This window comes from Exserohilum turcica, assembly GCF_000359705.1.
Source record: "Exserohilum turcica Et28A unplaced genomic scaffold SETTUscaffold_7, whole genome shotgun sequence".
NCBI classification, from domain to species: Eukaryota; Fungi; Ascomycota; class Dothideomycetes; order Pleosporales; family Pleosporaceae; genus Exserohilum; species Exserohilum turcicum.
Window position 1 is genome coordinate 2,071,053 of NW_007360288.1, and position 25,392 is coordinate 2,096,444.

The 25,392-nt window shown below is 55.1% G+C and overlaps 8 protein-coding genes and 1 non-coding gene across 9 annotated transcripts; 5 read left to right on the forward strand and 4 right to left on the reverse strand.

Annotated features, from left to right (window-relative positions):
* The first annotated feature begins 908 nt into the window (after positions 1-908).
* On the forward strand, positions 909-2,394 carry SETTUDRAFT_165740 (uncharacterized protein). Its single transcript, XM_008032379.1, has 4 exons — positions 909-1,106; positions 1,218-1,330; positions 1,399-1,957; positions 2,007-2,394. Exons 1-4 carry the CDS (start codon positions 937-939, stop codon positions 2,077-2,079), a joined length of 915 nt encoding a protein of 304 aa, XP_008030570.1. The 5' UTR covers positions 909-936; the 3' UTR covers positions 2,080-2,394.
* A 278-nt stretch (positions 2,395-2,672) lies between these two features.
* On the forward strand, positions 2,673-4,696 carry SETTUDRAFT_165741 (uncharacterized protein). Its single transcript, XM_008032380.1, has 7 exons — positions 2,673-2,733; positions 2,841-2,944; positions 3,069-3,181; positions 3,256-3,312; positions 3,368-3,402; positions 3,451-3,756; positions 3,954-4,696. Exons 1-7 carry the CDS (start codon positions 2,698-2,700, stop codon positions 4,611-4,613), a joined length of 1,311 nt encoding a protein of 436 aa, XP_008030571.1. The 5' UTR covers positions 2,673-2,697; the 3' UTR covers positions 4,614-4,696.
* A 1,243-nt stretch (positions 4,697-5,939) lies between these two features.
* Positions 5,940-8,806, reverse strand: SETTUDRAFT_165742 (uncharacterized protein). The gene is made up of 3 exons (XM_008032381.1): positions 7,932-8,806; positions 7,122-7,542; positions 5,940-7,030 (listed from the first exon to the last, which is right to left on the reverse strand). Exons 1-3 carry the CDS (start codon positions 8,496-8,498, stop codon positions 6,147-6,149), a joined length of 1,872 nt encoding a protein of 623 aa, XP_008030572.1. The 5' UTR covers positions 8,499-8,806; the 3' UTR covers positions 5,940-6,146.
* Positions 8,807-13,413: 4,607 nt separating this feature from the next.
* Positions 13,414-15,410, reverse strand: SETTUDRAFT_165743 (uncharacterized protein). Its single transcript, XM_008032382.1, has one exon. The coding sequence runs from the start codon at positions 15,265-15,267 to the stop codon at positions 13,624-13,626; it is 1,644 nt and encodes a 547-aa protein (XP_008030573.1). The 5' UTR covers positions 15,268-15,410; the 3' UTR covers positions 13,414-13,623.
* A 613-nt stretch (positions 15,411-16,023) lies between these two features.
* Positions 16,024-18,113, forward strand: SETTUDRAFT_165744 (uncharacterized protein). Its single transcript, XM_008032383.1, has 2 exons — positions 16,024-16,495; positions 16,547-18,113. The coding sequence occupies exons 1-2, from the start codon at positions 16,085-16,087 to the stop codon at positions 17,975-17,977; spliced, it is 1,842 nt and encodes a 613-aa protein (XP_008030574.1). The 5' UTR covers positions 16,024-16,084; the 3' UTR covers positions 17,978-18,113.
* Positions 18,114-18,276: 163 nt separating this feature from the next.
* On the forward strand, positions 18,277-19,499 carry SETTUDRAFT_165745 (uncharacterized protein). The gene is made up of 3 exons (XM_008032384.1): positions 18,277-18,467; positions 18,521-18,552; positions 18,611-19,499. The coding sequence occupies exons 1-3, from the start codon at positions 18,340-18,342 to the stop codon at positions 19,393-19,395; spliced, it is 945 nt and encodes a 314-aa protein (XP_008030575.1). The 5' UTR covers positions 18,277-18,339; the 3' UTR covers positions 19,396-19,499.
* Positions 19,500-19,943: 444 nt separating this feature from the next.
* SETTUDRAFT_35064 (uncharacterized protein) lies at positions 19,944-21,064 on the forward strand (the record flags this gene model as incomplete). The annotated part of the gene is made up of 2 exons (XM_008031950.1): positions 19,944-20,762; positions 20,948-21,064. 2 exons carry the CDS (start codon positions 19,944-19,946, stop codon positions 21,062-21,064), a joined length of 936 nt encoding a protein of 311 aa, XP_008030141.1.
* A 307-nt stretch (positions 21,065-21,371) lies between these two features.
* On the reverse strand, positions 21,372-21,456 carry SETTUDRAFT_t72. Its single transcript has one exon. It is a non-coding gene; the product is annotated as a tRNA-Ile (tRNA).
* Positions 21,457-22,039: 583 nt separating this feature from the next.
* Positions 22,040-24,288, reverse strand: SETTUDRAFT_165746 (uncharacterized protein). Its single transcript, XM_008032385.1, has 2 exons — positions 24,022-24,288; positions 22,040-23,922 (listed from the first exon to the last, which is right to left on the reverse strand). Exon 2 carries the CDS (start codon positions 23,904-23,906, stop codon positions 22,359-22,361), a length of 1,548 nt encoding a protein of 515 aa, XP_008030576.1. The 5' UTR covers positions 23,907-23,922; positions 24,022-24,288; the 3' UTR covers positions 22,040-22,358.
* Between the last annotated feature and the right edge of the window lie 1,104 nt (positions 24,289-25,392).

The window sequence follows — 25,392 nt, forward strand, 5'->3', positions numbered from 1 at the left end:
CGGAGGCGTTGGGACGGCACCTTTTCAGCGTTCATTAGTATGGCAGAGCACGTGGCAAAGGGAGAGCGGGGCAAAAGTCGGCGTGTTATGAGGGAATACCTGGACGGCGAATATGGCGGAAAACGTATTTCCCGTGCTTGCTTTTTTGCAGCGCATTGGAAAAAAAGCATTGGCGTAAAGGGGTTGCATGTGGACTTTTTTGCGAAAGCCGCCCCTTGTATTCTCTTGCTGTAGCCAATTATTACATGCGAGCACCAAGGAGCGCGACGGCCAATGCCTGGCGCAACGCTGCCTTGAGGCTCGCCCTATAGAAAAAGAGACGATGTTCCTCGCCTGCCGTGCACCCAACGTGAAGCGTGTCACTAGCATCATGTGCTGGACCAGTATTGAGCTGGACGTCGGACGTCCGACAGAGGGCGCGAGCGCCGCGCAGGGCGAGTGCAGTAAGCGGGCGAGCACGGGTCCATAGTCTATGTGTGTCAAGCGCACTCGGTGACCCTTTTCGAGTCAGGGCTGACTCCGCTAGTGGGAGTGCCCGGCAAGAGTAAGGACCGGCTCGTACTCTGACGCCATACAGGCCAGAGTGCAGCTTGAGCAAGGTGGCCTCAACATGGCGCAGCGGCAGGTTGGGCGAGCCGAGGATGCTGTGGCGCCCGCGCTGGAATAGATATAAGGAAGCGCAGGGCAATATCGGGCATGTGGCCGGGCCATCAGGTGGAACAACAAGAAAAAGCCGTCTAACCCTGCAATCTATTAGCTTGCAGCAGAAATATAAAGTGAGACTCGAGGGCCGCGCGCAATCGGTTAGGTCGCTGACATAATCTGACGTTTCCGAGATCAATCGCGTGAAGGACACCTGTTCGCAGGAGCAACCCTATCACCTCACTACTCCTCCGCCTCGCACATTCTTTTCCCTCCTCTACTACACTCCCAGCCATGGCACAGATACGCGGCACAGCTGGCTACCATTTGGGCAACCAGAGCCCCTTTGGCAACTCCGGGCGCAACGACGACATGAGCAACGATCCCAGTCCCCTCGACCAACTGAGGGCCCAGACGAGCAAGCTCGAGGACATGCTGGACACTGTCGCGAACCCCACCAAGCCGTAAGTGCGGACGCCAATCACGCGGCGGCACACGGCCGTGTGACTGGCTTGTGGTGGTGCTACACGCACGCCTCAACAGGACAAGAAGGCTGATTCGGACTTTCGCAACAGTTATCTCCCAGCAATTGGCCGCTTCCTGATTGTCGTGACCTTTCTCGAAGACGCGCTGCGCATCGTGACTCAATGGACCGACCAGCTCACATATCTCCACGACTACCGACACAGTATGCCCCCCCTGCCACCCCCTCCCCCCTTGCCACGCATGGCCCGTCACTAATACGCGTGCATTCAGTTCCCAACGGCCTCACCCAGATGTTCCTCATCTTCAACGTCATCGCCATGACCGTCTGCTCTGTAGGCGTTATTGCCCGAAAATGGTCCGAATACAGTGTGGGCGGGCTCATGAGTGTGATCGTGTTGCAGGGTCTCGGATACGGTCTGGTCTTTGACCTCAACTTCTTCCTCCGCAATCTGTCGGTTGTTGGTGGTCTGCTCATGGTGCTCTCCGACTCGTGGGTTCGCAAGAAGTTTGCCCCGGCCGGTCTTCCTCAGCTCGACGAGAAGGACAAGAAGATGTACTTCCAGCTTGCTGGACGCGTTCTGCTCATTTTCCTCTTTATCGGCTTCGTTTTCCGTGGCGACTGGACCCTCTGGAGGATTATTGCCAGTCTTTTGGGATTGGTTGCTTGCGTCATGGTGGTGGTTGGCTTCAAGGCCAAGTTCTCGGCCATTATGCTGGTGCTGATTCTCAGCGTCTTCAACCTCTACGTCAACAACTGGTGGACTCTGCACCCGCACCACCCTCACAAGGACTTTGCCAAGTACGACTTCTTCCAAATCCTCTCGATTGTGTAAGTACCCCAACGACTGGTTTTCAGGCGCGATATTAACTAGTACCAGCGGCGGTCTCCTCTTGCTGGTCAACATGGGCCCCGGACAGTTCTCCGTCGACGAGAAGAAGAAGGTGTACTAGGCCGCTTAAGACACGCATCATGCATCACGACATGTTCCGATTCGACGCTGGACAGTAAACCCCAATTACATCCGATGGCAAATGTTGTATCGACTGGGTACAAGGAGCATCAAAACTGCCAAGACAAAAACACTGGGGACAGGGAGGGAGGTTCTCAAAAGTGCCAGTGCCATTTTCGAGCCCAGCAAAACATTTGCAGATACGGAAAATTTATAGACTATGAATAGCATTTGGCGTTTTGACTCGCGATTAGGTTGGTTGCACCTATCGCGAGACCCTTTTCTTTAAATACATGTAGGCAAATTCATTTAAGTTTGAAATGGTTCGGCAGTTTATTTCTACGTGAAGGTTAAAGGTAAAGGCTATACCCTATTCTGGTATCCCTAAATGCGTGGGACCCACAGTGGAGTCATCCCCCCGTATCGGTGAACTCCGTCGTTTATTAATATGTGCCAGGCGTGATTCGGTGGGCAAAGACGGCACACTAGTTTATCTAATCGAGTCTACGCGTAGACCAAGCCGCCAGACCGACCATACACGACTATATTGACAATCGTCCTCGCTTCTCTCTTTGGACAGAATACTCCATACGTTTGTCGCAGAAGAACAAAGAAAGCAATGGCTCCCAATAAAATCATCATCGACACGGATCCGGTAAGTCAGTTTTCACTCAATCGCCAAACGCAATCTAAACGCCAATGCGGGGTAATACACATACACGCATGGGGAAATTTCTAACGAGCATACGTGGTACATGGTAGGGCGTCGACGATGTGCTCGCCATGCTGCTGGCCTTTTCGGCTAAAAAAGAGGAGCTCGACATTTTAATGTTGTCGTTGACGTTTGGAAATGTCGAGGTGAAGAAGTACGTATGTTGCTCTTGTGTCTGCTCATCTCTTTATTCGACATGGCCACTGCTCATTGTTTCTTTTCGGCGGGTTGATTACTCGCAAGAAAACGAACGGGATGTACTGATTGTATGGATCAAGTTGTCTACGGAACGTAGTCACGCTTTTCCATTACATTGGTAAAGAGCGTGCTTGGCGAAAGGCAAATGGACGACCACAAGGGTTTGAGACGTTGGATGCGAGGAAACCCATTGGTGAGCTGTTTTACCATTTGTGGCAGTGGCTATGAGCCAAAGGAAAATATTTTTGGCTAATGCGTTTGGGACAGTTGCTGTTGGGGCCGAGGAGCCGCTGGCCGAGCATATGATGGTTGCGGATTTCTTTCGTAAGCCAATTACACACCATGCTTGTGTCTTTTACGGAAACCTGACGAGATACAGATGGAATTGACGGACTTGGGGGCATTCATCTTAGTGTATGCTTTGTTGATTATCAGAGTCGATAGGATACTGACATTGTCTAGCACCCACATCTCTCGCCAGCAGAGACCTGGAAAACACTGTTCAAGCCTACGCCCGAGGATCTTTCACCCGAGGAAGCGGCAGAGCTGCAAAAAGTCAAGGATGAACATTGTCTTTTTACACCGTCGCTCAAACCAGCGCATGAAGTCATGCTTGACTTGCTGAGGGAAAATGAACCAGACACTATTACGATTGTGGCGGTTGGACCACTGACGAACCTTGCGATTGCTGCAGCGCAGGATCCAGAGACGTTTCTCAGGGTAAAGGAAGTCGTCGTCATGGGTGGTGCGGTTGACGCACCTGGAAATGTAAGATACCCCTTTTGTTCTTGTTGTGTCCATCTTCTGTCTTGCACACGCACGGCTCTGAAGCTCTGTAGCCACGACCACCGCCTCCCCTTGATCTCATCTACTCCCCTACCACGCTCAGCATTCCCATTCCCCCATTCAATCTCATCAAACAACCCAACACACCCCTACGCCTCTCACTAAACCTCCGAAACCAGATGACTCCTGGCGCCGAATTCAACACGTACGCCGACTCGGTGGCCAGCGCCCGTGTCTTTGCACTCACATCGCAGAACCCACATCTAACCATGCCACCCACACTCTCAAGCGCCCAGAAACAAGCACGCCTCGCGCCTTACCCCGCCAAACTAAGCAAACGACTAACCCTCAAGCTGTTCCCCCTGGACATTACCGAAAACCACGTCCTCCCCACGTCCATGTACGAAAGCTACACGGCACGCGCGGAGCTGAGCAGCAGCCCCCTGGCCGAATGGACGCATCTCTTCCTGTCGTCGACATTTGCCAAGAATGCTGCGCTCAACCCGCAAATCGTACCCGAGAAGCAGGGGCTCCAGCTGCATGATCCGCTGACAATCTGGTACGCGCTTTGTGCAGACCACCCGGCGTGGGTGTTCAAAACAGAGGATGTACGCGTGGAAACGAGTGGCCAGTGGACGCGCGGCTGCACCATTGTGGATCGCCGCGGACGACCGATTACAGAGGGCCAGTCGGATTTGAGTGAGGACGTGGTGGGGGATGCGGGGGGATGGGGGGATACGCGCCGGGGAAATAGAGTCGCGTGGTGCAAGGGGAGTCCGGGGGAGGATAAGTTTGCACGAGTGCTTTTGGCGAGGGTATGGGGGGATGGAGAGGAGTGAGACGAGTTACTTGGGGGATATAGAATACAATGAGAAGGGGTATATACTGGGAATGTTTACTACGTCTGGGACTGATCAGTCACCATGCTTTCCTTGTACTCGATTATACGATATACAACTTCAACCCCTTCATTCTTGCCCGACTACCTTTAGCACCGCAAACTAACACATATACACACACACACACACACACGCCGTGAATTTAGAAAGAAAAAAACAAAAGAAAACAGAAAATTTTTGAGCATCCTGAATATCTGATTGGTGGAACCCCTCCTGTTTTTTTTTCTCCTTGTGTACTGTATCGCCTTCCCTTCTTCTTCTCCTTCTTCTTCTTCTTTTTTTTTGGGGGGGAGGAGGGGGCGGGGGTTAATCCCCTGGTGGTACGTACACATACATGCTACATGCGTAACATCATCCTGTGCAATGCTACACAGCAGCAGCAGCGCCAGACGTTATCTGTGCACGGTGGGGGAGAAAAAGAAAAAAGTTTTTTTTAGAAAAAAAGTAAAACAGGTGTGTTACACGACGCGGATACGAAAGCGAAAAAGCAGAGAAAAAAAATTCATAGAGAGAAAAAGAGAATAAAAAGAATCATGTCTGAGCGGGGGGGGGGTCCCGAGGATATGGATATTCTCCGGTTGAGGGGAGGGAGGGGGGGGAAATGCAGTGTTACGTTGCTCTTGTAATTTTTTTTGGACCCGTTTAATAGAAACAAAAAGGAAACTCACTCCAAGTCACTTTTTTTTCCTTCTCAGCATCAATCATTTGTTTGGCTGAGAGAAGACGGTAATTCAGGCCCAATGACACATACAATTGTTTTAGGTGCACGAAACAATCAAGTCAACCATTTTATGGGTGATTTTGACGTGCCGACACAGCAGCTTTCACAACATAGTGAAAACAAGCCAGTCATATTGCCTTGCAAAGTGGAAAAAAAAGCTTGGATTGGTAATACGATGTACGTTCAATGTCTATCTCCATCAATTCTGTTACGACACCCTTCATTCATGTCGTAAACGGTGCTTACTGCATCACACCTTCATCGAGCCAACAAGAAATATGGATTAGGGCAATGACCCCGCAATCAGGGGGGGCGCCATGGGGAGAAGAAGAAGAGGAAGAAGAAAAAAAAAGAAGAAGACAATGAAGAAGATGATGATGATGACGAGGAAGAAGAGAACAGGACACGATTGGGCTGAACCGGGTATATCTTGTGATGCCTGCCCGAAAAATGCTGTGGAGCACGAGCTCCGTGTGCGCGCGGTAGATGCAAGAAAATAGGTAAAAACGTCCGTGAGAGGGGAAGGGGAGGGGGGGGAAGGGGGGGGTGCTGGATTGGAACTGGGGGGGAATATAATCATAAACGATTGCAAGCCATGCTGCTAAGACAATGGCAGAGGAAAGCAACGCCCGCTGTGGAAATGCAAGAATCAAAACAAAATGCTCCCATTGGTGGTACAAAAGTACGGGCTGAAGGCCTTTTGTCGACTTGAAATGTACCCCACGACTTTTTTAGACTAGTCCAAGGCGTCGTCATTGTGCAAAGACTCCGGGCTGGTGACCTGGCGGCATTCGCGATGCCGTCCACGAGAACATGGCCATGTCGCAAATGCGCGCAAGAACCTGTTGGCTGGCCGCGCGGCTTTCATGGCTAATAAAAGACATGGCAACGAGAAGCTTATTCAAGTCGCTCTCGGGAGCCTGGTTGACTGGTGCTGGTAAGGCGTTGGGGAAGCCGCCGATGCGGCTACCATAGTGGCGTGCAATGGCAATCGAGTAAATGGCGTCGCGCACTTCGTGCATGCGCAAGACACCGCGTATCACGCCAAGGGCGTTATCGGCCGCTCCGGGAGGCGCAGTGTCCGAGTCGGAGAATTGCACAAAATCGCCCAGGTGGAGCCAAAAGTCGACTTGCATCCTAGCTTCCTCGTCGAGGTTGGCGGGGTACGACAGTTGGCGCAGCGGATTGGGCTCGAGGTTCTGGTTGGTCAGAAGGGCCTCGAGAATGTCAAAGCGGGCACGGGCTTCTCGTAATGAAAAGTCGTCGTTTTCTGATGTTGCGCCGTTGGTGGGTGGGGGGTTGTGTTTGCACGTGCCCAGCAAGTGCCATAGCAGACGGGCTTCCTGGCTAAAGACGCCCGTCATGTCGGTGTCGGAGGCCTTGTACTTGATGGTCTCGGTAAAGTAGGCCGCCTCTTCGTGCAGCGATCGGTCGCTAAAGACTCTGTTGAGCGCATTGTTGTCTGTCGAGAACCACGTGGTTTCGAGCACAAGGTCGAGTCCCTGGCAGTAGTCGTTGATGAAGATGCGGCTGAACTCGTCGTCAATCTCACGGGGCACGGGCGAGGTGCGGGCGGGGACTTCTGGCGGGCTGTGGTTACATATGCCAAAGACGTCGGTAATGTGCAGTCGCTTGCCTGTGGGCGCATGTGTCAGCAGTGAGGTAGTGTGACGAGCAGCAGCAGCAGCAGCAGCAGCAGCAGCGGCGGCGGCATCATGGGGACCAACCTTTGAGCGGCTCTGGCGGAGGCGGGTAGGCGTTGGGGCCGGGAGGACCCCTCATGGCAGGGTCCATGGCGTGACTGGCGTTGTAGTGCTGGGCTGACTGCAGGGCCGGGTCTGCCTGGGCAAGTGCGGGATCGATGGCGTGGAAGTTGGCAGGCTGGTGCTCGCCGCTCGTGGCAGGCGCGGCACTGGCGTAGCCGGCCGAAGAGGCAGGAGCGTAGCCTTGGGGCACCGGGCTCTGGCTGTATGCTGAAGGCGGCGGGGCAGGTGCGGGGGCAGCGTTTGTCGCCTGAGGCGCGGGAGCAGCGTTGGGAGCGGGTTGGATCTGAGCCGGCCCAGACTGCTGCTTGAAGATGGGATCATAGCCCAGACACTCGCGCTTGCTCTTTTGGCAGTTCCTGCACATGGGGTGGGCTTCGTCGCACTGTCGGGCCTCTGGTTAGTCCATGTGCATGTCGAGAACTTGGTGTTGGCACGAGTGCACCAAGAAGGAAAAAAACACCCCAGAGAGAAAGGAAAAAAAAATTGCAACAAGCTCGCCAGAGCCTCCCGCCCGCCGACTATGCCAGGCGGTGGCTGGCCGGGGACCACGAGCTGGCCCTTTTTTTTTCTTGGGTGGATTTTGGCAAGGAGCAGCTGGCGAGGCGGAGGAAGCTCCAGCAAAGGACGGGCGGAGGTTGGATTAGAGGAGTTTGGGTTTCTCGCTCGGTTAAGCAAGCGACAAGGCAATAGCTCCTCTTCTGACCTCGCGCGTCGCGTCGTTCGTGTAGTGCCATCGCGTACCATTGACAAGAGATAAATTTTTGGACTCACCTTGATTCTTCGCTTGCGACAGGTCAGGCAGCCCGTCTTTGTGCGGCGCTTGATCTCCTTCTTATGGCGACCGCCCGACAGGACTCGCTGGTCGGGCTGCGGGGGCAGCTGGTATCGCATGGCATTGAATTGAGGGCCCATGTTGGTCATGATGGGCTGGCCGGGCTGCGCGTGGGCTGGGTGTGGATAGTACTGCGGCATTCCGTGCTGCGGCGGCGGGAGGGGCGAGCCCATGGGCTGGGGCTGGTGCTGGTGCTGGTGCTGGGGTTGCGCCTGCGGTTGCTGGGCGTCCTGCAGACGGATTGGAGGCAGATTGAGGGGCGGCAGCGACATGTTTGAGCCCTGGGGAGAGCCTCGATAGGCGTCGGTCGTCTGCTGGCCCTGGGGCGGCGGATAGGTGTAGGTGGGCTGCATCGAGGGCGACGGGTACGAGTGCGGTGAGGGATAGGCGACTGTCTGCTGTCGCGACTGCTGCACGTTGGGATCGGCCATGGTTTGGAGCGAAAAGAGCGATGACGCGGGCGAATATGGCGCAGAGTTGATCTGGGAGGAAAAGTCGTGCGACATGAGCTAGCAGTGGACAAGGCCGCCGGGGCGCAACACACAGGCACGCACACGTCGGCGGTTGAGTGTGAGAGTAGGCGTGCGCTAGAAAGCTTGAGGCAAAGGCAGATGGGAAGAGGGACGGCAAGCCTGGCAAGGAACTGGGATTAGCTGGGTTGGCGAGGGCGTTTTGACCCGCGGACAGGGGCCTGGCCGCGCTCGGTTCGAGCAGCGAGGGTGAGGGCGCCGGCCTTGCACGGCGACTGCGGCATAGATTAACGCGTTGGCGACTGTCTGTTTTGGGGCGGGCATGCGGCTGCGACAGGGAATGCGCGAGTGTGGGTGTGTGTGGGTGTGTGTGGGAGGGTGCATGTGTGGGTGGATGGGCGATGATGATGGGTGGAGGGTGGGTGGAGGGTGGGTGGATGGGTAGAAGGGTGGATGAATGGATGTACATGGCGCACAAGCAGAAGGGGCGCGAAGGGGGGGCAGCAGCAGCAGCGGCAGCAGCAGCAGCAGCAGAGAGAGAGAGGCAGACTGCCTACACCTACACTGCTAACCCACCACACACATCCACCACGAGGGCCAGCTGGCAGCGGCAGGGGGGAGGGCTAGCCGCCTTTAGCAGGTCCAGAGGGCGGCGCATGTGGCAGTGGCAGTGCTTGGGGCCTTTTTGGGGCCGTCGACGGACTGCGGATTGCCGACTGCGGACTGGCTGGACAAAGGAACGGGGGGACTCTTGACTTACAAGCGAGTTTCTCGCTTGAGCGGAAGGTAGCGAGCAGGGTACGGCGGTACTAACGCCTCGCCTCGCCTGGCACTGGCACTGGCACTGGCACGCACAGTGGCTGGCACGCGCAGTGGCTCTGGGTGCGGAGGGCTGCCTTGTGCTGGCTGGCTAGTAGCTGGTGGCGGTGGTGGTGGTGGTAGTGGTGGTGGTGGTAGTAGATAAGGTGCCGCTGCGGAAAATGCAGGGTGGAGCTTTGCTGTGCTTGCAACCCCCCCGGACACGGCTCTGGCAAAAAATAAGTAAAAACACCACACGCCCTGCGCTAGCCCGCTTCCGGGCACAGTCACGTGCACACTGTCCCACCGCTCTCTCTCTCTCTCTCTCTGTCTCTCTCGGTGTGTGTGGGTGTCCCTCCCTCTCCCAGGCCCATCCTACACCTACTACATGTACTCTATCCACACCCCTTCCCATTGCCATTGCCATTGCCATTGCCATGCACATGCTCATGCCCATCCACACACCCACACCCACACCCACGCCCCCACCCAACCAGGCCGCCGCCCTGTTGGCGCGGGTTATACAACCTACCGATAATTTGTTATTTGAACTACCGATAAGCCCGCTAAGCAGGGGTCTGCATTAGCGTTGTAACATCTAAGCTGTATATAGTTAGTACTGTAATAAAATATCTTGGCGCTCACAGCTATACTTTAAGAAGGTGAATTTAATACTTTCTTCTCTTCTTACGTAGTAACTGGTGCGTATAGGCCTACGAGCATCTTCTTGAGCCTATATGGAAGCCAGTTTCGGAGCCTATATGGGAGCCCGTTTTGGAGCCCATATTCAAGCCAGTTTCGGAGCCTATATGGGAGCCCGTTTTGGAGCCCATATTCAAGCCAGTTTCGGAGCCTATATGGGAGCCCATATTCGAGCCAGTTTTGGAGCCCATATGGGAGCCCGTTTTGGAGCCCATATTCAAGCCAGTTTTGGAGCCCATATGGGAGCCCATATTCGAGCCAGTTTTGGAGCCTATATAGAACACCAAAAAACGAGCAGTATAGCTAGTTCTCCAGCTTCACTTTCTACCACCACTATTTCTATCTCTCTATCGCAGCATTACTCTATTTCTATTAACATAGTAGCTATATTACTGTAACTTACAAAGAATACTACTAATGTTTTAGCTAAGCGCGCTATGCCCGACTCTGGCTTAGCGGGCTTATTGGTAGGTCAAATAACAAATTATCGGTAGGTTGTATAACCGCCGCCCTGTTCTTCCTGCAATCAGCATCCCGCCCGCCTGGCTGCACGCCCCTGATTGGCTGCAGCGCCCGTGGGCAACTAAGTACCTTGCCCGCCGCCCCTCCCACTGGCAACCCGTCCACGGTCATGCATCACTTGTCATTCCATCATGGACAAGATGCTCTGCCTCTGCCTCTTGCCGCCCTCGCCCTCGCCTGCGCATCCCCGTCTCCCACGGTGCCAGCCAGCGCCCCAACAGCGCCCGTCCGCCGGCCCCCCCCTGCCATAGTGTCGCTTCCGCCACGCCTCGCCGCCTCGTCTAGACGGGTGCGCGTGGCTTGCCCATGCAATACAAGCCTGCCCTGGCCGACGCTCCCTTGGCCTGCGCCCTCGGCACCAACAGCGCGCCTCGCTTCCAAGGCAAGGCAGGCCAAGCCCAGGCAGGCAGGCAGGCAGGCAGGCAGGCAGCGTGCTCACATCACCCTCACCCTCATGCTGCTCACACTCTCCCTCGCCACGCCACCCGATGCCACCCCAGGGCAGGCCAGGCCATGGCATGACGTAGCCGCCAGAGGGCGAGCTGGTGCGCTGGCCACTGGCACTGGTCCGACTCGACTCGACTTGTGCACTGCACACTGCACACTGCACGCTGCATGCCCGGGCCGCGTTGCCTTCCTAGTGGCGCCTGGCCATGTCTGATGATGCGCAAAGAGCGTGCTGACCGTGGGCCAATGTCAATTTCCCTGCCTGGCACATTTACCCGCAATGTCTCAAGCGCTCCAGCACCATCCACCCGCGATGCAGTGTCAGAAACTAGACTCAGCACCTCCCGCCAGAAACGGCTTTCGGTGCTATCCACGGTCCCTCGGCGGATAAATCACCTCACATCCATGGCCTTGACGCGGTCCAGTGTGACGCTGCTGTGCTAGTTGCAGCCAGCGGAGACTGCTTGTCCTGCCACCCACAGGCACACTGGGTAGCACTGCAAACCAACCCTCTCCCGCCAACACGTGTCAAGAAATCTACTGGACACGCCGCCGCACCCCCCCTCCCCCTCTCCATGGACGGCCCAGCGACATGCAGCCCGCCCGCCCGCTGCTGCTGCTGCTGCTGCTGCTCGCCTTGGGTAGCGTAGCACCACCAGGCAGAGGCTGCATTGCCAACTCCACTGTAGTACAGCAAAAAAGACCCTGCCTGGCCCTAGGGCTGACAAGGCGTGCGCGTAAACGGCTGCTGGACTTGTGCAAGCAAGCAAGCAAGCAACCCCCCAGGGGTTGCGTGCGTGGGTGAGTGTGTGGCCCCCCGGTGCGACGACCGAAGACCAGAAAAAACGCTGCAGCCGTCTCTCCGCTCTTCCCCCCGAAGCCAGCTGCGTGTGCAAGGCATAGCGGCCGCCATGGTCAGGCTGTCGGCTGTTGGGAGAAAAACTTGTCTGGTATGGGAGCAAGGCGATTAGACAGCATTCGATCTCGTTTATCGCGTTATACAAAGGTGGCTTTCAAAAGTTCTTGCTAAGGCGCGGATCCATCGGACCGAATTCTCGTGATAACGTTTCCATTATTTACTTAGCGTGCAAGAAATCATGCCTAATATAGTTAGTGTTTTACTGTAAGTGTATACTTTAGTAGCTATTATTCTCTCCAAACTTCCATTTTAAGGGCTTTTAGTTGCGAATATAGTATAATTCTTAGTCTTCGGCTATATTTTCGGTAGTAACCAAGGAACCCCTGTCAGCAAGAACTTTTGAAAGCCACCTCTGTAGACACCGCCAGGTCAGGGATGATCCCAGCACCTGCAAAAGCATCGAACGTTTCTCGAACAAAGTTGTGCGCCAACCGAGCGAGCTTTGCGCATCATCCTTCCGCCCCGCGCGTGCGCAAAGCTCGCTCGGCACTGGCACTGGCACGCCGACCTTGGGACTGAACGCCCAAGCTGAGTCGTTCCGCACCCGTGAACGCCTACTGTGCGACTTTTGCCCTTGGCCACACCCACGCCATGCTTGGAGCACCAGCACCAGCGCCTGCAAAAAAGAATCAAGGACAAAAAAAAAACACACACACACACACACACACACAGCCTGCCAATACTCGCCATAGAGGATAGCACGCGCTGCCAATCACACCGCACACACTAATCAGGGCCCTCTCGCTGTACCGCACTGGCACCCAGATACGCAAAACGCCTGTCTAGCGCCGTCCTTTTGCAGCGCACTGCACCCATAAAAAATCACCGCATCCGCCTTTTTGCCTTATTAGATACCTGGGCAAAAAGACCCTGGCCAAGTTCACGCTACGGCTGTCGCGAACGCACTCGGCCTTGCATAACCCCGCGGGCGAGCGAGTGAGCATGAGCGAAGCGACCGCCCGTTGCACCACCCCAGTCAGCATCATGTAATCCCCGTGGACAGACCATACCAAGCTCCGACCACGCGCCCTGTAGCCCTTCCAGCCCAACTTGGTCATGCACTACACACTTACTATCCCAGCCCCAGGAAACCATGTGAATAACACATGCATCGATGCTATATGATTGCTGAGGTGGCTTTTTTTTTCCTTCTTTTTTTTCCACCTCTCACTTCCCTAAAATAAAATCATAACACGTATTACATCTTATTAGGTAAGGAGAAAGGGGGAGAGGGAAAAAAAATCTTTTCTTTTGTGCTTATGTATCTGCTAATCTGAACACGAGTAAGAGTAAAGACATGATGATGATGATGCAGAACGGTGAAACCTTTGTTTTCGAGTCATGTCTTTTTTTTTTCTTCTTTTCACTTCATCACGTATACTAATAATGCAAACAGTTCAAGTCACAAATCATGACAGGAATAAAGGAATGGGCAAATTACACCAACGCTCTTGTTCATTTTCGCCCATTGCATCACCCTCCTCCCCCCCCCTTCCCCCGTCCAAGATGCATGAAGAGGTATCTCCCATCCCGTCCTACCCTGCCCCATTCACAATCTTTTACGTACTCTTGAAAATTAAGAAGAATATAGAACAAAAAAGAGAGACAAGCATAAAAGATAACGCCACAGAATCCATATCCATATCCTGCTTTGCAAAAGAAAAGCAAAGGAGTAAATGCTAGTTAAAAAAAAAAGTTCGAACAAAAAGTGCCCATATGCATACCCACTGTAGTGGTACCACCATACACTGCCACTCTTCTTTTCCAGCAGACTTAGTCCGACTTGGGCTTCTTATTAGGCAATGCAGGCACCTTGAAGCCCGCTGCATCCACCTTGGACGCTCCCCCATTAAGCTGCGTAAACGACCCGCCCTTGAACCACCGGTCCTCGTCTGCTTTTCGCTTGCGGTTCACTTCTTCGCGTGCCTTGGGGTCCACCAGTTCCAGCCCTTGGACCGGCGTAAACGCAATCGAGCTGGTGCCCGCGCCACCAAGCCCCACGCCCCCCGTTCGTAGGCCCTGTGCCCGCAGACTCGTCGCCGTCCCCGCCGCCCCAAAGCCCTTGAGCGACGACGCCGCCCCAAGCGTCGTGTCGCCGCCCCAGCCCGCGTTCTTCTTGCTGAGCTTGGCCCGCGTCTTGGGGTCCATTTGCTGTGCCCGCAGCCGCCCCGTGTCCGTCGCTCCAATCATTCCCATTCCCTTGGTTGAGTCGCCATAGCCCACTTCCTTTTCTTCCTTGCCAAACGTCATGCGGTTTTGCGCCTTGCGGATCTCCGTCATGGCCGTCGCTTCCTTGGCCTTGCGCGCCCGTCTGCCTCCCCGCTTGCGCGACGGCTTTTCGTCGGGCACGGGAAGCGCGCGCTGGCCCTTTTGGTTCGCTGGGATTTCCGTCAACTTGTCTAGCCGACGCTCACATTCCTTGCGCAGGTCCATGCCAATGTCGGCGTTGCGCGAGCTCGAGTGAGCGTCGACACGCGCCGCTAGAATAACCTTGGCCGACACGATCCGCAGCGCCTGCTTCCGAAGGTCGGGCCTTTGGTTCTGGATAATCTCGCTGTGGTAAAGGTAACCTTCGTGTCTCAGGCCAATGTTGGACAGACCAACAGTAGCGCCAGAAACCTTGGTCGAACCAAGAGGGGCAATGTTGCAGGCCGGAGTTTTGGCCAAATTAGAGATACCTCCAGCATAGGAAATGAGATGCGCGGCTGTCAAGGACCCAATGAGCGCCGTTAGGTTGGGGCAAAACACCTCGGTTCGCGACTCGACGAAGCCCAAGATTTTGGACTTGGCTGCATTCAGTTCCAGTAGCAGGTGGCAGGCATTGGATATCAGGCTTAGCTCCGCCTCGTCAAGGAGCCGTCCTTCGACGCGCGTGGCTTCAATCTCAACAATCATGACCTGAGCAGGCTCGAGGCCTTCAATTGCCTTGAGCTGTGGCGTGATGGTTTTGATGTCCTTCAAAGGCCCGCCGCCAATAACCAGACATGCTCTTGCGTATACAACGGGATTCTTGATCAGATCCTCCAAATGTGGGAAGAATGCCGAGTAGTGATCCCGAATGAACTTGTGAACCGCCGCGATCTCGCCATCAATCTGGGTAGAGAACTCGTTTGCTTCGGTGAGGAGCTTGTATTCCGGTGACTCTTCAAACGACTCGCTGTCTACGACATCCATCTGGTCCTTGGTCTCCTCGATGCGCGTGAGTACGGATTCCAGGTTCGCTTTGAGTTGCTGAGCCGACCGGATGTCTGCGGGTCCCTTGTTGTCTTTCTTCTCCTTCTCCCTGTATTCGGCCTCCTCGTCGACCATGTCATCATCCTCATTTCCGCCCTCGGCAAAGTCATTCTCCAAGTCCTGAATGTCTTCGTCGCCGCTGTCGGCAAAGTCGGCCAGGAGCTCTTGCTCAAGGGTCGCCATGGTGGCGTGAGTGGTTGCGAGGGGTTCGCTGTTCGATGATCCGAAAACCAGGCGTGTGTGGCTGCGTGTGGACAAACAGTCGCAACGGCGGCCGGAGGTTACCCTCCTAGCAAAGTTTGGTTTGAGTGCTGGGTCCAGTAGCGCGCAGTAGTATACGTACCTGTCGCCTTGGGGTGGCCGCCGGTCGTCCTTGTTGTGCGCGAGGTTTGGTGTCGTGGGGAAAATGGCGAGTTTGCGACGGGCAGTGACGTGAAAGCAACCATGCTAGTTGCTTGGCGCGGCGCGGACAAAAGCTGCGCGCAGAAAGTCGCGTTCTCACCCTCTGGGAGCACTAGCCAAATAGTCAATCACAGTCCAGCAGCACTTTGCATACGCCCAACTCGCTGTCGCCCACCACTGGTGCTGTCCGTGGTCCTACTGCGCACGTATCCACGATTGTGTGCCGGCCTTTTGATCCGAGCTTCGCCAACTTCCTCACCCGACGCTCCCCAGTCGCAACTGCTTCCACATCCACACCAGACGCGCGCGGCGTCTTTTCCCACGTCCTCGCACATACCACCACTCCGTCCCATATATTTGAGGACGCTGTACGCAATTCGCAGCCATGGAGGCTTCACGAGGACCGCCGCGGGTCAAGAACAAGGCCGCCGCCCCCATCCAGATTTCCGCAGAGCAGCTTTTGCGCGAGGCCGTCGACCGTCAAGATGAGAAGCTCAAGGCGCCAACGCAGCGCTTTGCTGACTTGGAGGAGCTGCACGAGTTCCAGGGCAGGAAGAGAAAGGAGTTTGAAGACTATGTGCGCCGGAATCGCATCAACATGAACAACTGGATGCGTTATGCTTCCTGGGAGCTGGAGCAGAAGGAGTTCAGGCGTGCGCGATCCATCTTCGAGCGCGCCCTGGATGTCGACTCGACGTCTGTCGCGTTATGGCTTCGGTACATTGATTCGGAGATGAAGCACAGAAACATCCAGCATGCGCGCAACCTCCTAGACCGCGCCGTCACCATTCTTCCACGGGTCGACAAGATCTGGTACAAGTATGTCTACATGGAGGAGACCCTCGGGAACATTGATGGTGCAAGATCAGTCTTCGAGCGCTGGATGCAGTGGGAGCCGGATGAGGCAGCCTGGAGCTCGTACATCAAGTTGGAAAAGAGACATGGAGAGTTTGAGAGATGCCGTGCGATTTTCGAGAGGTTCACTGTTGTCCACCCAGAACCAAAGAATGTAAGTCCATCCTCTTGCAACTACTGCACTCAAGAGACTAACGATACGCAGTGGATCAAGTGGGCCAAGTTTGAAGAAGAGCATGGTACGAGCGACCTGGTGCGCGATGTCTACGGAACTGCCGTCACCACGCTCGGCGATGACTTTATGGACGAAAAGCTCTTCATGGCATATGCCAAGTTTGAAGCCAGGCTCAAGGAGCTGGAGCGAGCCCGAGCCATTTACAAGTTTGCCCTCGACCGCATGCCACGGTCCAAATCAGTCAACCTTCACAAGGCTTTCACAACTTTTGAGAAGCAATACGGAGACCGGGATGGCATCGAGGACGTTGTCCTGTCGAAGCGACGAGTGCATTACGAAGAACAAATCAAAGAAAACCCCAAGAACTACGATGCATGGATCGACTTTGCGCGGCTGGAAGAGACGTCTGGCAACCAAGACCGAGTTCGCGACATTTACGAGCGAGCGATTGCGCAAATACCCCCCACACAAGAGAAGCGACACTGGAGGAGATACATCTACCTATGGCTATTCTACGCGGTTTACGAAGAGACCGTCTCACAAGACATTGAGCGGACACGTCAGATATACCAGGAGTGTATCCGCTTGCTTCCACACAAACGCTTTACCTTTGCCAAGGTCTGGCTAATGTTTGCCCATTTTGAGGTGCGGCAAGGCCAGCTTACCACAGCACGCAAGCTCCTGGGTCAAAGTTTGGGCATGTGCCCAAAAGATAAACTTTTCAGAGGATACATTGAGCTCGAAATGAAGCTCTTTGAATTCAACCGCTGCCGACAGCTCTACACCAAGTACATTGAGTGGAACGGATCGAATTGCCAAACTTGGATAAAGTTTGCCGAGCTGGAACGTGGTCTTGATGACCTCGACCGTGCGCGGGCTATTTTTGAGCTTGCCGTTGAGGAGCCACAATTGGACATGCCTGAGCTCCTCTGGAAAGCGTATATTGACTTTGAAGAGGGCGAGGGCGAGTACGATCGCACACGCGCACTTTACGAGCGTCTCCTGCAAAAGACCGATCACGTCAAGGTATGGACTTCATGGGCTCAGTTCGAACTCGGAGTTCCCGACGAGTCAGCACCCGAAGACGACGAAACTGTCAGCGATGCTGCCAAGGCTCGCGCGCGCGAAGTCTTTACGCGTGCTCATGCACGTCTCAAGGAACGCGACCTCAAGGAAGACCGCGTGGCTCTGCTTAGCGCTTGGAAGTCCTTTGAAGACGTCCACGGCAGCTCAGAAGACAAGGAGAAGATTGAGAAGCAAATGCCACGCAAGGTTAAGAAGAGGAGAAAGCTGGACGACGATAGCTTCGAGGAGTATGTCGACTACGTATTCCCTGCCGACGATGAGAGCGCGGCGAAATTGGCAAAACTCATGGCGAATGCACAAAAATGGAAAATGGCACAGGCTGCACAGGCAGCGAGCAAGGAGAAGGAGGAGAGCACAAACGCAAATGGCGAGTAGAGCATATGTGTCACATACGAGCAGGCATGCTTATAGGATGCATGGTACCGGTGTTGCGTCAGCAGACGACTATACACTATAATCGGATTGCCCATGTCTCCTTCCTATTATGTCTAGATGCTGTATCGCTAAAATGATGACTATTGCATGCACCTCTCAGCCGCCGATGACGTCGGGCACCCCGACCCCATGCTCGACTTACCTAGGTACCTCGGCATCTTCCCCAGATTTCCCTAGTCTCCGCGTCTGAGCTCCGCAACTTCACCACACATACACACCGTGTCCCAACCATTCACCACCCTGGCTGTTTGCGAGCTGTGCTGTTTCTGCAGCCCCCTGGATCTATCGACACTACAGCCATAATGCCTACTTCACAGCCCAAGGTCAAGCAGCAAGCCGTAAGCAGGGAGCTTTCCGAGCCTCTGCCAACGGCCGAGACATTCGAGGGTATGCGTGGAATTACGAGTATAGCTGGGGACCTAGGAAACCAGTGAGTGTGAGACATCACGGAAGGTTGTTGAGCTGGAGCTAACGCATCTCCAGACGCGTCAAGGGCAAAGTCATTATCGTGACGGGTATGCACAATACTACCGTCGCAGCGCTCTCAGTGTTGAAGTCTAACACTGCTTTCAGGGGCAAACTCTGAAATCGGCATTGGACGCGCCAGCGCGCATCAGTTCGCACGTCACGGCGCTCGTGCAGTCTACATTTGCGACTTCTCCGACTCCCATCTTGACAAGCACAAGCGCGAGCTCAACACTCTTTACCCCTCGACAGATATACATACGCGCCAATTCGACGCTGCAGATGAGGCCTCTGTTCAAAAAGTGTGCCAAGACGCACTGGATACCTACGGCCGCCTCGATGTCTTTTTCGCCAATGCAGGAATCGCCTCTGGTAGGGTGTTTTGGGAAGAAACCACCGAAGGCTTCATGAAGATGATGCGCACAAATGCGCTTTCGGTATTCTTGGCAGCCAAATACGCTTCTCGCGCTATGCTCAAGACGTCCGAGGAAAAGCCGTATCCCAGTGGTAGCATCATCGCCACTGCGAGCGTAGCGGGTTTGCGCTCGAATGCCGGGCCCACGGACTATGCCGCGTCCAAGGCTGCAGTCATCAGCCTGATGCAGACCTGTGCATATCAACTTACCGGCTCGGGCATCCGATGTAACGCCATCTGCCCCGGACTGATTGAAACGGGTATGACAAAAGTAACCTATGATGCAGCGAGGAAGAGGGGAAACGAGAAGAAGATTGGCCAGCTGAACCCGCTGCAGAGGGGAGGTCAGCCGGACGAGATTGCCCGGGCTGTCTTGTTCCTAGCAAGCGATGAAAGCAGCTATGTCAATGCACAGGCATGGGCTGTGGATGGTGGATTGAGCGGAGGGTTGCCTTTTGTCCCAGGAAAGCTGGCATAACCTAGGCGGTGGCTTTACCATGTGATACTAGGAGCGTTTCAAGAGGATGCTTTGCAGACAATGCTCGAAAACCGTTGGTTCTACAGCGCAGAGCCCACTATTCCCATTGCAACCCCCTTGGTCGTTCCAGTGCAACGATGCGATTGTGTTAGTCGTATGTTTCTCTTGGAACTCTCGATGCGTTGATTTGGTGTGAGACGGTTCAGACCCACGCAACAACCACACACTACGCCCACTCACATGGCATGCTTACAGATTGCGCTGGACGACATTCACGTTAGGAACAGGTTGAGATGCAGGGCGCTGTAGAACAGCGCAAGCTACCATGGCCGTCTCAACAGTTGCAGTGCCGATACAATATGCTTGTCACTTCTGAGGTTGCACCAAACCCTTTGTAATTTGCCATTCACCTTCATCTCATCCGTCGATTCACCCTTTGGATCGAGTCTGAGTAATCCAAAACAAAGTAACCGAGACCTCGACGAAACCGTCGACACCACACCCACTTTACCAAAACCCAAGCGCACCCTTCCTCGCAGGTCCTCAGCATGGCGCAGCCCGCGCGTGTCCCGGTAATCTACCTCAGCGGCTTCAGCTGCATCCCCAGCGACAAGGAATACTTTGTAGCACAGCAAGCAACCGGGAGCCTGACACCGTATTGGTTTGAAGAGCGAGTGGCATACGAGATTGCGGGCGCACAAGGAGAAAGGCAGAGTGCGATAGCGAGGAGACTGAAGAGAGACGGATCCATTCGACGGGTTTCCAACTACAATGAGAAGGCGAAGGCGAAGGCGAAGGGCAGGTTGTTGGAAGCGAAAGAGGGCGGAAATGATAAAGGGGTAGGGGGTAGCGAGGAGCAAGTCAAGGAGACAGAGAAAGAGAAGGCGAGGGAGAACAAGACAGCGCGAGAGAAAACATCATCTCTGCGCCTATCTCTTCTGTCAAGATCAAAAGCCGCTGTGAAGAAGAAGCATGCGAGTCTTATCTCGGCACCAAATCTTCTGGGCAAAGGACACCAAGGAGACGAGGAAGAAAAAGAAGCAAGCATACAGATTAGCCAACAGCAAGAAAGCAAAGCCGCAGAGAGTAACGAAGAAGCGACAATAAAGAAGAACGAGTTGACGATAGAGGAGGAAGCGGGGAAAGAAGCGAAGCCATCACCACCAGGACGAGCACGAAGACCAACCACGCCTCTTCTTCTTTTTCCTCCGCCGCCGCCGCCGCCGCGCAAGCGCCAACAACATGTTCCACGCGGCACGGCACCCATACCACTGCTGCAGGATGCTCAACCACCAGCAGGAGCAGTGGTTTCGTCGCAACCTTTAGCCCATGGCCAGCCTGGAATGCAGTATGCAGCGACTAAACCGGTGAGTGTTCTTTTCTCTCCTCTCATCCAGTCACTTCATCTCTCATCTCTCACCTCTCATGCTCTCATTCTTTTTTTTTCCATTCATTCCAAATCAAAAAAAAATCGTGTAGTAGCTAGCTACATAGTTAGATAATAACATGGAGCATCTTAGAGTTTTCCAGTAGCTAATACGCAAAATGGCAGAGTGTGATACAAGAAGATGCTTCGCGGGGTTTTGAAGAAGAGCAAGGGCAAGCAGAACAGGCTACACCGAGGCGTGGTTGGCGTACCTGTGCCATCGCGATGCGATGTTGTGGTTGATCCGACGTGTGTCCATGAAGTGGCACGATTCAGCGTGTGGGATAGGTAATAGCTACTACCTGTTGCGCACAAGGCGCTGGGTATAATGACTGTACGGCTTCTTTCCATGATATACACTCACTCTACTACGAAGTGCAGTCGCTTCGTTGCTTCAGCGTTGAAGCTGGCTCATCAAACTCTAATTTCCATATGTCCAAGAGACGACCAAAAGAAAGAAGAGACAAAATTTCATCCACGTACTATATCTATCTATAAGCAGATGATTTGCAGATGATGAGGAAGAACAATGGGCAAAAAAAGAATCGGCTGGTCACTACGAGGGTCGAACTCGCGACCTTGGCGTATCATACAAGGTATTAGCACCACGCTCTAACCAACTGAGCTAAGCGACCGATTGATGGAAAAAATTTGGTTTATTGAGCGTCTATTCGCATTACAAACATATTAGTGGTGAGCAGAAGAAGGTTCTGGTGGGTCTAGAGTCATACTCGACACTCAACAGATGAAATTTGCAAAACATGTAGTGGAAGGAGAAGTAAAAACTGTCATTAGACATTATGTGCATGGCAAGACAAGCCTAGATTATTTTGATGCGTAAACTTCATTTCAGAGCAAGAATCTACCAAAACAAAGAGAAACAAGTACAGAAACAGAAACAGAAACAGCAGGATGGTATCATTAGCACCCAGAAAGGGTCTCTCTAGTGCAAGGACCTCTGTCATGAACGCCCCTGGACAAAGCGCAAATGAGAATGAATAAGACATTAAATGCAAATTGTCCGCCTTTTTGTGTTTCTATGCGGGAGACTGAGAAGAAACAAAACACATGGGGCTTCTTACCGGTCCCGTATATTACAACGCAAGAGCCAGAAAGGTATGTAGTGAGAAAGGTACGAGTATGTACGCCCGAGAAAACGCCGATTGTTATGGTACAGTACAAAGTGTAATGTAGCAGGTAATGTATGGGGGGGGGGGGGTATTTTTGGTCGAAGAGTAGAACAAGGGGGTTGTGTTATCGTGAAGAGGGGGTCCAGACAAGTACTGAACTTGTAGATCTGCGACGGGACGGGAGGATGGACGTGGCAGGTGGTACTTTCACTGTAGGAACGTTCCCTTACAGGTTATACGCGGAGTTTAATCGGGTACTCGGGGTACGCGGGACCCGCAAAGTCGACCGGCGTTGATGAAACCGAGGAGGGCTGAGTCGACGGCAAGAGCACAATGTCGGCTTCACGGTCGCCCTCGGTCCATTGCACTTCCATCTTTCTTTGCTTTTCCCGACCCGTCTCTACTAGTCACCTCCGTTGTCTCGAGTGTGAAGTTTCTTGCGAGGGTGACAGGCGCGGACTGTATTGGTCGGGTGGGTATCGAAGAGGGGGTGAGCGACGAAGGGACGGCGAGTTGCGCATGTTCTCCGAAACAAGTGTTGCTGCTGCACTTTGCGTCAAGGGCGTCATGCTCCCAGCCACGGGGGTTCCTTTTGAAGAGCCACCGCTGCCGGGTTGGTAAGAAGTCCGGACTGTAGATGGCGTTGCAGGTGAGCGGCCGGCACCCCCTTGGGGTGCACGAGGAGTGGTATCCCTGCTGCCGCCCTCTGAACGCCGGTGTGCCGTAGACTTTGGTGTACCTTCGTGGCTGCCGCCTTCTTTTTGGCGAGGCACAGACTTGCTCGCCGTATTTGCTCGACTGCGCGCAGCACTCGATGACCGTACGGGTATTGTGGGCTCTGCTAGAGGCGGTCCGTCAGCCGCTCTCCGCGTGTTTTGCTGACTGCGCGGTGTAGAAGCAGCAGCAGCAGCAGCAGCAGTTCGGGTTGCAGATTCGGGAGCGCCGCCACTTGCTTGTGGAGAGGGCTGTACAGCAGGCTCTGGGCTTGCCATTCCTCCCACGCGCGGTGTACCTTCCCAGCTCTTGCGCTTCATCATGCGGCCTAGAATGCCCACGAGTTCAGCAGCATCCTCGAACTCGATATCATCCATGGCTTCTTGGGCACGGTACACATCCTTGATGGCACGTCGAGCGACGCGCCGTGATGCGTCATGGTCGTGAAGGCAGTCCCACAGGAAGGCACTGTGTTCAAGGGCAACGGATAGTCTCAAGGGGTGTGATCCAGGGAGAAACGAAGTGGCGTATTGCGTGGCAGTTGTAAAGTAACCACTTGCCAGGGGCACAAAGTTCAGGGGTGGGAGGATGAAGGACGAAGGCTGTGGGATTGGAACCGGGTTGAGACCTGGAGGCGCGTTGATGGGTGGCACTGGTGAGGGAGTGCCGACTGGGCCTCCTGCAGCATATGGATTCGTGACAAACGAGGTCTCGGACACGATGGAGTCGACAGGCTCACGAAGGACAGGTTGTTTACCTGTTCGCTTGGATGGGGGAGATAGGGCCGAAGAGTCTGTCTTGCGGGCGTTGGCATTGGCGTTCTTGGGTGACAGTGGTGGCAGGCCTGGGTTACGGGGATCGGTGCTCGTCATGTTTGTGGCTGTGACGGGCGGTTGGTTGTGAAAGAGGCAGAAGATGTGATAGAAGCTGGCTCGGAGCTTGACGCTCAAGACTCTGCACTCGGGGCCATGCTGGTTGTCCTGGGCATAGGGAAGGACGTACAGCTCCAAGATGGACAGGCCCTCGCGAGACATCCACAAGATGTGCTGGTAGGCGGCAAGCGAGGGAGTGTCTCGGCTCGTGTCTAGCTTGCGGAGCTTCCTGGCGCGGATGAGCCTTCGGGCCAGCAGCACTGACAGGCCCAAGATCTGATAGAGTGCGCTGGACAAGAAGGGATTGGATTCCTCTGTCTGCTTTGCTATGCGACCGAGGAACTTTTGGTCAAAGTCCAGGGAAGCCATGTTTGGGCAGTGCTGTCTGGGGCTCGTCGTAAGCCTGGGGTGATACGGCAGGGCGGTAACGAATAGGGGCGGTGATGGCAGGGGGAGAAGGAGGAGGAGGAGGAGGAGGACTTACCGTATTTAGCAGCCAACCCGGACCGTCGCGCTGTATCTCCAAAACGACAGACACAGTGCAGCCCGGCCCAGGCTGACCGATGGAGGCCTTGGAAGGGTACTGGCGAGGAGACGCAGAGGTGAAACCAGAGCAACGAGTGGTGGCCAATCGACGTGGCGGCCAACTGGGAATGGGGTGGGCGTGCACGGGCCCTTGTTCGAGTGAAGGTGGGTTCTCGTGATGGGGCGCACCCAATGCAGGGAAGCGCGATGAGCCGGAGATTTGTTTGCAGCAGACGATGGGGGGGGGGGGGGCTAGGCCATGGGGGTGGTGGGAGAGAGCGTGTGGTGCATATGTATATGGGCGGGCGCAACGAGAGCAGCGATGATGGTGATGGCGATGATGGCGATGATGGCGTGGTGGGTGGAGCAGGTCGGCAGTGAAGCTGGCGATGGATGGCGCAAGGCCAGGCCAGGCAAGGCGTTGGACAGCTGGCAGGCAGTCAGTTCAGGCAGTCGGGCAGGCAGGCAGTCCATCTGTGACGCAGCCGTGGCAGCGCACTGCTACGGTGCCAGCATGGCGGAGCGATGCTCACTAGATTGCAGATATCTCGAAACGGGTAGACGGAGCGGGCGGGCGTCGTGGGCTGGGACCAATGCCGCGTCGCTATTCGGCAGTGGGGGTGACGGCGGAGCCAATCGAAGCGCCCGGCGGGCCAACAGCACGGGGGCTGGGGGGATGTTTCTGTGGCGGCAGAACGCTAATGGGCGCAGGTGGACAGGACAGCTAATGGCGGGCGGGCGAGGGCGTGGGCGTGGGCGCGATGCTTCCGACAGCGCATTGCGGCCGTCGTCGAGACCACAGCGGAGCAGCTCGAGTATCGCGGGGGCGGCTTTGCGACAGCGCCAGCGACAGCGACGGCGACGGCGACGGGCTTAAAGGGCCGTGACGTCGGCAGGCGGTGTGTGGCAGCGGTCAGTGCAGCCGTCCTGGGCGACGCCGCCGACAGAGCGCACACGCACTCTGTCTCTCCCAGGCCTGCACCTCGATTCTGCCTTTTCCGGGATGCGCCCTCGACAGCTGACCAGGCGTGCTTGTCCTTGGTGTTGTTCTCCAAGAGCCGGCGTGCGCGCAATGGCCGACCGAGGCGGGGCGGGGCGGGGGGGGGGCGGCGAAGGCGAGGGCGAGGGCGTCGAGACAGCCTCAATGGCAATGGCAATGGCAACGGCAACGGCAGCACCAAACACCACCAGCAACGGCCGCAAAAAGAGAAGAATGGCAGGGCGAACGCAGAGGAAACGGGTGCTAGTAGTAACCCGCCCAAACCATCCGCCCTCGTGGAGACGCAGCCCAGCTCCTGCGTCAATCTGCAGCCAGGCGAGCCATGGTGGG

Coding starts and splice junctions, on each gene's coding strand:
- SETTUDRAFT_165740 (XM_008032379.1), top strand. CDS start 937: ATGGCACAGATACGCGGCACAGCTGGCTACCATTTGGGCAACCAGAGC. Junction 1,107..1,217: donor GTCGCGAACCCCACCAAGCC/GTAAGTGCGGAC, acceptor CTTTCGCAACAG/TTATCTCCCAGCAATTGGCC. Junction 1,958..2,006: donor TTCCAAATCCTCTCGATTGT/GTAAGTACCCCA, acceptor AACTAGTACCAG/CGGCGGTCTCCTCTTGCTGG.
- SETTUDRAFT_165741 (XM_008032380.1), top strand. CDS start 2,698: ATGGCTCCCAATAAAATCATCATCGACACGGATCCG. Junction 2,945..3,068: donor GGAAATGTCGAGGTGAAGAA/GTACGTATGTTG, acceptor GTATGGATCAAG/TTGTCTACGGAACGTAGTCA. Junction 3,403..3,450: donor TTGGGGGCATTCATCTTAGT/GTATGCTTTGTT, acceptor GACATTGTCTAG/CACCCACATCTCTCGCCAGC.
- SETTUDRAFT_165742 (XM_008032381.1), bottom strand. CDS start 8,498: ATGTCGCACGACTTTTCCTCCCAGATCAACTCTGCGCCATATTCGCCC. Junction 7,543..7,931: donor GTCGCAAGCGAAGAATCAAG/GTGAGTCCAAAA, acceptor GAGGCCCGACAG/TGCGACGAAGCCCACCCCAT. Junction 7,031..7,121: donor TCCGCCAGAGCCGCTCAAAG/GTTGGTCCCCAT, acceptor ATGCGCCCACAG/GCAAGCGACTGCACATTACC.
- SETTUDRAFT_165743 (XM_008032382.1), bottom strand. CDS start 15,267: ATGGCGACCCTTGAGCAAGAGCTCCTGGCCGACTTTGCCGACAGCGGC.
- SETTUDRAFT_165744 (XM_008032383.1), top strand. CDS start 16,085: ATGAACAACTGGATGCGTTATGCTTCCTGGGAGCTGGAGCAGAAGGAG. Junction 16,496..16,546: donor TCCACCCAGAACCAAAGAAT/GTAAGTCCATCC, acceptor AACGATACGCAG/TGGATCAAGTGGGCCAAGTT.
- SETTUDRAFT_165745 (XM_008032384.1), top strand. CDS start 18,340: ATGCCTACTTCACAGCCCAAGGTCAAGCAGCAAGCCGTAAGCAGGGAG. Junction 18,468..18,520: donor GCTGGGGACCTAGGAAACCA/GTGAGTGTGAGA, acceptor ACGCATCTCCAG/ACGCGTCAAGGGCAAAGTCA. Junction 18,553..18,610: donor CAAAGTCATTATCGTGACGG/GTATGCACAATA, acceptor CACTGCTTTCAG/GGGCAAACTCTGAAATCGGC.
- SETTUDRAFT_165746 (XM_008032385.1), bottom strand. CDS start 23,906: ATGGCTTCCCTGGACTTTGACCAAAAGTTCCTCGGTCGCATAGCAAAG.